Source organism: Rhinichthys klamathensis, unplaced genomic scaffold (genome assembly GCF_029890125.1).
Source record: "Rhinichthys klamathensis goyatoka isolate OS25496 unplaced genomic scaffold, OSU_Roscu_1.1 h1tg000186l_1, whole genome shotgun sequence".
NCBI classification, from domain to species: Eukaryota; Metazoa; Chordata; class Actinopteri; order Cypriniformes; family Leuciscidae; genus Rhinichthys; species Rhinichthys klamathensis.
Window position 1 is genome coordinate 1,101,586 of NW_026606714.1, and position 11,570 is coordinate 1,113,155.

At 34.6% G+C, this 11,570-nt stretch overlaps 1 protein-coding gene across 1 annotated transcript; it reads right to left on the reverse strand.

Moving 5' to 3' along the window:
- Window positions 1-4,429: 4,429 nt before the first annotated feature.
- On the reverse strand, window positions 4,430-5,832 carry mrpl18 (mitochondrial ribosomal protein L18). Its single transcript, XM_056261886.1, has 4 exons — window positions 5,579-5,832; window positions 5,116-5,284; window positions 4,718-4,952; window positions 4,430-4,610 (listed from the first exon to the last, which is right to left on the reverse strand). Exons 1-4 carry the CDS (start codon window positions 5,673-5,675, stop codon window positions 4,536-4,538), a joined length of 576 nt encoding a protein of 191 aa, XP_056117861.1. The 5' UTR covers window positions 5,676-5,832; the 3' UTR covers window positions 4,430-4,535.
- Window positions 5,833-11,570: the final 5,738 nt, after the last annotated feature.

Consider the following 11,570-nt stretch of genomic DNA (forward strand, 5'->3'; position numbering starts at 1 on the left):
TTATATCCTCCTGAGACCCAGAAAAAAAAAGTTTTTTGAATTTAGTTTTTTTCCATGTCATCATACTGTTTAGAGCACAATAAACAAATGGTAAAAAAACATATATATAAAATAATATTTTATTCATACGTTATGCTATGTCCTCTGTAGTGGACGCCAGGACTAAGTTGTTTAAAAAATAAAATGACATGAAATTATATGTATAGGCAAAAACAATGGGATTTTTTTTTCAATCACCAATACATTTTGGGGTTTCAGGATTTTTTCAACCAAAATTTGTATAAAGATTATTCTCAACTATGTTAAGAAAGAAATAATGGAATGAATTGATACACCATTTTACTTTTTGCAATATGTGGGTAAAATGGCCATGAGTTAATATTCCCATTCAATGCAATGTATCTATACACTGTATCTAATTTGCACATTAATGTGTTCTGGGAGCAACATTTAATGAAAGAATAAAGGGTAATAATTGGAGTAATAATTGGCAACATTTTAATAATAATATCTAACATTTCATAGGAATATTGATGTATAATTTATTTCCATATTCACTTGTTGTGTCTCCCAGAATGCCTGATAAACATGATTTTAGTCCTGATGTCCTCTACAGTGGACACGTTTGAAATCAATGCCCTGTTCTGTAACAGAAAGTTTTTTTTTTTTTTAAACCCCTTAACATTTTCCTGAGATGTTGTTTTATGAAATACAATTTGAAAAGTAGTCCAATTTATATTATAATTACACTATATTATCATATTTCCATAAGAATGCTACATTTGATCACTAAATTAATGTCAGACATTTTTAAAGACCAAGGAGAAGTTGTTTTCATGGTGAAACCTCCAAACATTTGGTATCTCTGAAAAGTCCTGAATGCGCTCTTTACAGGACACCCAGGTTGTGTCATGTGACATGTATGATGTCAGAGAAATTCACTAAAATATAATGTCCACTACAGTGGACAAAAGTCTATTCTTGGGTCCCAGGAGGATATTATAGATTGAGTGGACTTTTTTTTTTTTTTTTTTTGCTGTTATTTCTCATACAGAAACACGAACAATCCTCTTATAGCATTGTTTCATGTTGTTCTTAATAAGAGTGTGATCTCACTCATTTTAGGAGTCCTATGCAATAATCCACTTTATAGCTGTTTCCTCTCAATGAATGTGAAGCTTTATATTGCCTCTGTGGAGATCAGTAGTTGAAAAAGTGTTGAGAAGGCAATCAAGGATTAAATGTTTTAGTATTCCGTGTAAACCACTGTTCAAAAGTTTTGGGTCAGTAAGATTTTTTTCGTTAAAAAAATAAATAAATTAGTACTTTTTATTTAGCAAGGACACATTATGTCTTTAGTGTCACTTTCAAATTATTTAATGTTACAAACTATTTATATATATATATATATATATATATTTACTTAATATAAAAATGTATTCCATGGTTTCCATAAAAGCGACACAACTTGTTTTAAACATTGATAATAAAAAGAAATGTTTCTTGAGCAGCAAATCAGCATATTAGAATGATTTCTGAAGGATCATGTGACACTGAAGTAATGAGGCTGAAAAATCAGCTTTACCATCACAGGAATACATTACATTTTAAAACGTATATAAAAAATATTATTTTAAACATTACTTTAGATCATAATAATATTGCTCAATATCACTGTTTTTATTGTGCTTTTCAGGCTATATTTAATTTCAGGCTTGGTGAGACTTCATTCAGAAAAAAATAAATCATTCTGACCCCAAGCTTTTGAGTTACTAGACAGATGTTGTTATATCATTAAAGGACAAGTTCGGTAGTTTACACTTGAAGCCCTGTTTCAAGATCGTTTCTGATCAAATAGAACGGTTAAGATTAAAATTTGGACACATGCTGCTGTCCCGAGAAATTTCGGTTTCTGTGGTTGCACCCCCCCACCTCCACAATGGTTGCATAGATGCACAGAAACAATCCTTCCTAAAACGCATTAAACTTTAGTTTACAAAGACGTTAAACTCACCGAGTGGTCTGGGGTGTTAACTGATATGCTCATACAAAAATCGCTGAAAAAGATGCTTTCCAACAGGTTTTATCGTAGTTTTTGTCCAAGTCAAATGGAGTTATTCAAAAACTACGATAAAACCTGTTGGAAAGCATCTTTTTCAGCGATTTTTGTGTGAGCATATCAGCATATCAAAGGATTTCTCGGGACAGCAGCATGTGTCCAAATTTTAATCTTAACCGTTCTATTTCATCAGAAACGATCTTGAAACAGGGCTTTAAGTGTAAAATACCGAACTTGTCCTTTAAGGTGTCAGGCATATTTTTGAACTTTGGAGCTATTTTCCACATCTTTTTCAATTAAACCGATCTTGTCTAATATTTGTTTTTTAACCTGTATAGTATGCAGGAAACAAAACCTGAGAAAAGACCTGAGTATTTTCCTTAATTTTTATGTGCCATACTTATTTGATCTGTTTAATTCATTCTGCATGATGGTTCAGTCCCTTTAGTTTATAGAGGTGGACCAAAATAACTACTTTTGTTGGTTTTAATATTCATGCAGTTAAAACGAACACAACTAACTCCTACATAATACATGTGTCTTTAGCTATAGGGGTGGTTGATTTGTGTCTTTGCATGATGTCTCATGACTGTATGCATGCTGTTTGTTCTGTATGTAAGCTTGTCTTTGTGAAGCACGAGTCCTGTATATATACAATCTGCTGTAAAACATTTGTTGAAATGTGTATAGTCATTGCACAAAGTGCCAATGTTGTGAAACCAAAGTTATGTTGTGGAATGTTCTTAGTATTGAGACACCACTGGTTTTGCAGTTATTTTCCACAAGAATGTCTTAAATCGTGTGTTAGTGATACATGATAACCCACAGCCTTCAAAGTGCTGATTTTCCTCATCTATTGTATAATGTGCCATGCCTTATCAACATCAAAAGCAGTGATAAATTTTATTCTAATGCAACTCGGTTCCATTGTTGGTATCAGATGGCTTAAATATCAAGTCAACGTTGCTGTTGCTTTTTTTTCTATTTATGACCTTAACATGTATCTTTTTGATTTGATATACAAGGTTGTCTCTTGTCTGTGCTTTAAAAATTAAATTGAATTTATAATGGGAGCTTGAGAAATATCTAATTGACAATGTTATTGTTTTTGCATCAATTTGTGTTTCAGGTTTTAAGATATTTCTATTCTTCATAATGCTACTGTAAAAGTATATATAATCTAGTGTTTTACAGATATTACTGGAAATATCTTTATTATGATTCAAGTACTAGAACATAATTATGTGTGAATTTGTCAGTTCAAGCGCAAGACATGAAAGAACTCAATTTAATAGGCTAGTTGCGTGCTGTCTGGGAGGTATAGCTTTCTGGGCGTGCGCTTCAGATATTTGCGCACAGAACACATCTTGAAAACGTGATTGCTGTACCGCCTTCCATTAATAACGTAGGAACAACTCGTTATACTTAAATCACGTAATAGTTCATGTTTTTAGTTTGAATCCAAATGACACATGCACTGAGTGAAAGATCAGCCATTCAAAAGAGAATGCGACAGAAACAATAGAACTAAGCTGTAAACAGCTATTTATTTATTTTTTGTTATTTGGACACATTGTATCCAGGCAAAAATCTGAGGTGGTGGATTGATTAAAATCTAGCAAGTACATCTGCACAGCCTCCTTAAAATATAACAGATAATTAACTGTTTGTGTTGGTCAAATGGAGTGCAGATTTAGAGAACTAAGCATTATTTTGAAATATGTAATAAGTTTTTTGAAAGAAGTCTTTTGCTCACTAAGACTGCATTTATTTGAGCAAAAATACAGTAAAAGCAGCAATGTTGTGGAGATATTTTTACAATTTAAAAGAACAGTTTTCTATTTTTCTAAATATAGTTTATTTCTGTGATGGCAAAGTTGAGTTTTCAGCATCATTACTCGTCAGTGTGACGTGATCCTTCAGAAATCATTCTAATATGCTGATTTGCTGCTTAAGAAACATTTTCTTATTGGCAGTTGAAAAATTTTTTTAATACGCTGCTTAATATTTTTGTGGAAATCGTGCTACGTTTTCCCCAGGATCTTATTATGAATATAAAGTGTAAATAACATTTTAAATAAATTTTTGCCCCATTATAAATGGCTTTCCTATCATTTTAGATCAGTTTAATACATTCTTGTCAAATAAAAGTAATGCTTTATTTATATATATATATATATATATATATATAAAAAGAAAATGTTACTGACCCCAAATTTTTTATGGTAGTGTACAAATGACACTACTAAACAGTATGACATTCTTTTTCTTGCCTAAAATACATTTGAAAAATTAAGATGCAACTGATTCATTTTTCACCATTTCACATTTAAAATCAAACTAAAAACCAATTACTCGACTATCCAAATATTCTAATTGCTGCATGAAACTGTAATCGACTCAATGAACACACAGTTTGAACGTTGAGGATATTTATATTCACAGAGGAAGCCACTATTCAGGATAGTAATAATAATTAAAAAATGAATTTTCGCCTTGGTTCACCAAGCGTGACACCACCCTCTTTCATGGCCGTCCAGAACGTCTGATTCTGAAGTGGGAGAAAAGGCATAAATTAGTCTATGCACTTACATCAATAACTGGCTATCAATGTATAACATTTGAAGACTCAAAGCAGAAAGCCATTCAATGACTCACCGCCTCCGAGCGAAACTTCCACGGTATCTCTCGATAAACAATACGTGTGATGCCTGCTTCACGACACCGCTGAGCAAGCACATCACCTATGGCACGGCAAGCCGCTACAGACCGTGTGGAGCCCAGCTCGCGCTTCAATGCCCACTCCTTTGTGGAGCAAGACAACACAGGAACTATTGAGTCACTTGAGAACACCTCGGCTGTGATGTGATGCTGCGTGCGCCTGAACACCAACCTGAGGAAGGTAAGGCATATGCTTAATATACATGTACAGCGTATAACTATGTTTGTATCTGGAAGTTGCTATTAGGATGCTGTTAGTAGGGATGTGCTCAGCATGTTTTACTATTTACATCTATTCCTTTAAACCATTTTAAACAATTGGGATGCTTCCAAACCTGTGATAATACTGTCTAGAGGGCCACACTGTACCCCAGCCTCGATCCTTTACGGCAAGGGCCATCTGTTCCAGGTTTCTTGGGTTTCGGTTAACAAATGCTTTATTGATGGCTTCATTATCACTAACCACTGGTTCTGGATCAGGTGCCACCTGACTGTAATTCCGAGCTGGTGGAAAGAGACACATCATGAACATCATTTTTTAAACAAATCTACAGCCATTCTTCTAATTCTAAGTCAATCAATTATGGGGTTTATCATATCGAATTTCCAGCTGTTTCCTTTTGTTGTTATTATTTTATTTGCTTTTGATTCCAAACACAAACGATACTCCTTTTTACAGAGCAGATTGCGTATCTCCAAATCTACTGTCATTTTGTCGCCAGTATAATTTAACACACACATCCAGCAGAGAGTAAATAATGAGTTATTAGAAAGGTCTAGTTATTAACAGTTACTTACACAACTGACAATGAATCCACGCCGCTGCAGCCGCAGATCTCTGACTTTGACCTAATAGCGTGCGAACACTACGGCAGACATCAGTGAACAAAGCCATTTGACAACTGCAAACAATAAATAAAAAATACCTTCAATTCTGGCGACAAATTATAGTTGTTTCTGTACAAACGGAGATACCATGACCCTTAGTTTTTTTTATTAAAATAATTTGACCACTCTCTAGTGCGCAGCCATTTTGATGTCACACGAAAAATGTTCCGGGAAAAAAAACTTTGGGCTTCACATGGGTTCCGCTTAGAAATCCTTAAATGAATGTAAATGACAATGAAACGCTTTTTTATATACATAAGAAGGAAAGTTGATGTATTACAATGAAACGTTTTTTCATGTCCTAAACCACAATTTATTAAAAATGGTAGGCTATTCCGATATTATCATGCTGTCCACAAGATGGCACTAGTGCACTTTATCCTGGAAAATAAACCTTCACCCGACGTCTACCGTGCCATCATGGTTTTTTGGCCATGTATAGTAATGAACTATTGCGTAACTTAAATATACATGTTAAACATGTAAATAGTGTCTTTGACATAGAAAATTAAGTTTAAAACATTCACACGTCTCATTTAATAAATGATAAATCAAATATTGATTCATTAATTTTGTTAATAATTTCTGATGAACCGTGTGAATCAACATACCCTTACACCCGTTGGTAAATATTATTTAAAGAATATAGGCTTATCCTATAGGTCAAATTAAACTATTTTTCTCTCCCGATCTCCACAGCTTCTTGTAGCACTCCTACATTCAGGCAGTGGTGGGCTCACCTCCGGACATTAAGGGATTTTCTGCATGGCTTGCCATTTTAATTTGCCCAATTTGTTTGTGCTGCACTTTTAGCATGCTGTAAAGAGGCTGTGCCCCAAGATAAAATAAATGGTTCTCTAGCCAATTGAACAGGAATGTTCCTGTAACCCAAACTCATGCTTTCAGCAATGAGCACTTCTTTGTCCATCTCCTTCAGGCTATTAGAATCCTTTTTTGGGGAGGGGTATGTGCAGGTGTGCAAATCACGACTTTACACTCCTCTAAATATTAAACCTACGTGAATATTCAACCCAAAGGGCCAAACACAAACACTTTACTACTGCACATCCAAAGCAAAATAAAATATAATCACTATTGTAATAATGTGGAGAGAGCCTCAAGTGGAAATACAAGAATAGAATGAAATATTCCTGCATTCCAGGGCTTGTTTCCCAAAAGCATCGTGAGCTAAGTCGATTGTAAAGAACGTGGGTGGCAATGGTCACACGATCAACTTGGACTCACAATGCTTTTGGGAAACACAGCCCAGGTCAGTAACCTGGATGTGATGTGTGTGTCCATATCCAGAAGGCTACTATTCACACAAGCACAAACCTTGTCTGCTACCTGCTCCACTGTTTCATCTTGACAGAACTAACTGAAAATCAATGGACTCATTAGTTACAAAAATGTCAAGGTTGGTGCAGATAATGAAAGATTGTTGAATACAAAGTGAATACAATCTTTCAAGTGCTTTTGAGCAAAATTGAAAGCAACGTGACACAACACATTTTATTATATGATTTAAAATATTTCTATTTTTTTTTTTACAAAAAAAAATGTTTTAGAACATACCTTAAAATTAAAGTTGCCATATCATTAGAAATCAAATTTTCTTTAAGATAAAAGTACTTGATGTACCGGTACACTACCATTCAAAAGCTTGGGGTTGGTAAGATTTTTTAATGTTTGGTTTCTTTAAAGTCTCTTCTGCTCAACAAGGCTGCATTTATTTATGCAAAATACGGTATAATAATATTGTGAACTGTAATTACAATTTAAAAACTATAAAGATATATATATATATATATATATATATATATATATATATATATATATATATATATATATATATATATATATGTGTGTACCAAAGTTTCTGAGAAAAACAAATGACAAAAACACATCAAAATGACTAAAGCTTAACAGTAAATTAAAAACTCCTTCAAAAATTTAATAAAAACAAATACTATCGCAATGATACAAAAATAACACTGACACTACTGGGGGACAAAACAATAATACAATTATGATATGACCACTTTCAAACCACCAACAGTGAGAAATTAAAAACACATGCTTAATAGAGATAGATAGATAGATAGATAGATAGATAGATAGATAGATAGATAGATAGATAGATAGATAGATAGATAGATAGATAGATAGATAGATAGATAGATAGATAGATAGATAGATAGATAGATAGATAGATAGATAGATAGATAGATAGATAGATAGATAGATATTTCACCTTTCTGCATGATGACTATATCTGATGAGCACTCTCTGGCTCTCTCAAACTGATTGACAGTCTCCCTATGAGAACACATGCCTATCTTGATATATTAGGAAGAATGAGATAAATAGCAGTTATTCACAACAAGGTCACTTAGCATACTTGCAAGTGCAATCAATGTGCCTTAGGCCATTCATGATATATGATTGACATAATGACATTTGTGGTGAACCAAGATCTAACTGTTTTCTTGTTAAAGTGCTCAGCATTTCATATGTCTACAGTGAAAGAACGAGTGATACCGAGGAGAGACTTGAATATGGCAGCTGCAAAACAGAAGTAACACTTGTCTGGAATGTGTTGGAGATGTGTTGCTATGCAACAGGGATTCCACAATGGTTATCCAGACATGGTTCGACTGTGTAGAGATGATGGTGTGGGTGAGGAAAAAAAAAAAGAAGTGACACAGCCTCCCACGTCACCACACACTCCTCAGCTCTGTTTGAAATGTCAGAGCGCACACACAAAACACAAAACACAGTGTCACTTCAGGAAAAATGTGATTCATATTCTGCTTACAAGTGAAAACATGAAGATTAAAAAAATGGAGGTTAACTTCTGCGTATTCACCCATCAGCATTCACATACAAATACACTCCGCAACCTGTCAAACAATGTAAACATATGTCCTATCGTATAATGTGGATAATAAATCTAGAGGTGTTCAACGGTCGATCAATAACAACCTTTAAAAGACAACATTCAACTGACTTTTGTGAACATTCTAGCAACGTCCCTGCGATCAATAAATGAACAAAGCCCAGGTTTACCCATGTCCTCTGAGTGGCAGTATGTCTCACTGAGTGCCTTCGAGTTAGAACACCTGTTTGAGGATTTCTTTCTCTTTCTCTTTGAACAAAGCTGTGATCTTATCCTCACACTTTTTAAGTTTATAAACTTAAATACAGAAATCTGCTATGAATAAGATTTAGGGTGAAAAGAGAGAGTTTTAAATAGATGTCCTCTTCTAGAATTTATAGGCTAATTGTCTCTTGAGGGTGAACTAACATTAAAAACAAAACAAAAAAAAGTTAAATACTTAAAATACTTTTTAGGTGCTTTTTTATTTTTATGAAATTATTATCATCATTCTAAAAGAAATAAGAGTAATTGTTTACCCAAGTTTAATCAACAAAATTTGATACTGTTCACTTAGCAGATACTGAAGTCAGAAACTGAAAAGTATACTTTGTTGCTTAAAATGTTATACTAACCTGTGTGATTCAAGCACTTTCCAGCTCTTTCCAATGTCCTCCTCTCCAATTAGTAGTATTATAACACAATGGATAGGAATGATAATGTGTTCGTAAGTGAATTATATTGTGATACTATGTTTGTGAGAGTGGAATTGAAGAGTAGGCTTAAACAAGACGGATGAAGTTAGCTAATCCTGTCTCATGTGGTTTATTGCTGCTTACTAGCTTCTGACAGATACCAGATAATAATTTTTTCTTATTATTGCAGTATTGTTTCCAATTATTTTTTTGAATATTCTTTAAAAAGACAGATGTTAATCATTTGTAACCTACAAATAGTGTTGATAAAGATTGATGTTGCAGTACATGGAATGGCCACAAGGGTCAGGAAAAAAATCTGGACTGGCTTTGCACTAAGCATGGAGTTCAAAAACCACTGAAAGAAAGAAAGGTTTTTCATGGCATCCAAAGATCATAATGGAACTGTCTGTTGAAGCATAAGATTGATGTAGCCAATCACATTTCACAATCCCAGTGGATGAATTAATTTATAGGCTAATTAACAATATAGTCAAAACATTCACAGGTTGATTGTAATAAATAATAGCATGTGAAAAAGACGCATGCACACACTGATGCACACACAGTCATTAATGTTGGTGTGTTTTCCACATTTTAATCTTTTGATCTGGGAGTCTTGATTTCACAGATGCTGTGTTCTGTGTAGCCCTAGGCTACATATGACTTCCATTATTTATCATCCACTGTCAAAAGCCCCTGAGAGAAGGAGAGGCAGAGAGAGAAAGAGAGAGAGAGAGAGAGAGAGAGAGAGAGAGAGAGAGAGAGAGAGAGAGAGAGAGAGAGAGAGAGAGAGAGAGAGAGAGAGAGAGAGAGAGAGAGAGAGAGAGAGAGAGAGAGAGAGAGGACAAAGAAAAGCTCCACATCACTCCTCATCTCTGCAAGCCTTTGATCAACCTCTAGAACTCAAGTTTTAAAAGAGGGAAGGGATTCTGATTGCTTATACGGAGCTGTTGAATGCTTGATTCTAATTGGTTTACGAATGTTCTAAGGTGTGCAATTATTTTTTTAGGGAAAATTAGTTCCAGGCAGGTCTTAACTGCATTACAGTACCATATCACTTCGCCAAATGATTTTATTTATTTCAAAGGTCATTACAGCCTACAACAGTAAAAGAACCAAAACCCACTGACCAAGGAAATAAATATAGAAAAAAATAAAAACGACAAATTATTTCCATGTTCTCTTACGAGAGGTTCTCTTGTATTGCGTAAGTTGCTTACGCTACGGGTAAAGTCATCTTTTCTCGAAATCTGAAGCCAAAAATTATCCTTAATTTTGTATTTATTGTCAATGCAGTGCAGCGGACAGCAGGGGCGGATCTAGAAAAATATTTATGGGGTGGCAAGAGGGGGGCAGGAATTTTTGAGGGGTGGCAACATGGCAGACGTATATATATACTGAATTTAATCACAGTTAACACAGTTTGATAAGAAATCGTATGTATACACACTACAAAAGGACATTATTTGTATTATTATTTGTATCTTTTTTTGTGGGGGGGTTTGGGGTCACCTGTGAGTACAGGGCTGGACTGGGACAAAAAATCGGCCCGGGCATTTTGGCCCAGACTGGCCCAACACAACCGAACTTTGCACTCCCTTGAATATGTATAGCAACTCCTATAAAAACCACTAATGTCATAACATAAGTGAATAGGAGTGAGTAAAAGTTAACAGATGAAATAACTACTAAGTTGAACTATAGGCGTACTCCACAGTGATGAATGCTAAAACAAGCCATAAGCTGCATTGGGATAGCAATAGCGTTTTTTTCCCACAGGATTTTGTGAAATCTGTGGTGAGTGCACCTCTGTCCCTCTAGGGGGGTTCGGGGGCATGCTCCCCCGTAAGAAAATTTGTGCTTTTTAATGTTAAATTCATCAATCTGGTGCACTTTGAGAGTTCAAAATAAAGAGCTCCAACCCATATTCAGAGTGCAAATTGAACAAAGAAAAACTCAAAACTCTTTTAGTTGTGATATAGTGTCTGTCTACATTACACTACTATATAATAATAGTTATAATATTATGGCCAGTCCAGCCCTGTGTGAGTATAAAGGCAGGGGTGCGTTTAACTTTTGGAGCCAAGGTGTGCCGACCTTTTTTCCCTTTTTTATATATATTATTTTGTTGAGCACCCAACTTGAGCGTTTTACTGTGGAATACTGTAGGCTACTGCATATAAACACCAGACAGATACATGATATATGAAACAGATGTGCTTTACTCATCTCACTTGCACAAAATAAATGCAGTAATATAAAGCATAGAAACGCACAGGTGAAATACACTGAAAATGATATGCATTTAAAAATTTGGTCGGGTTGA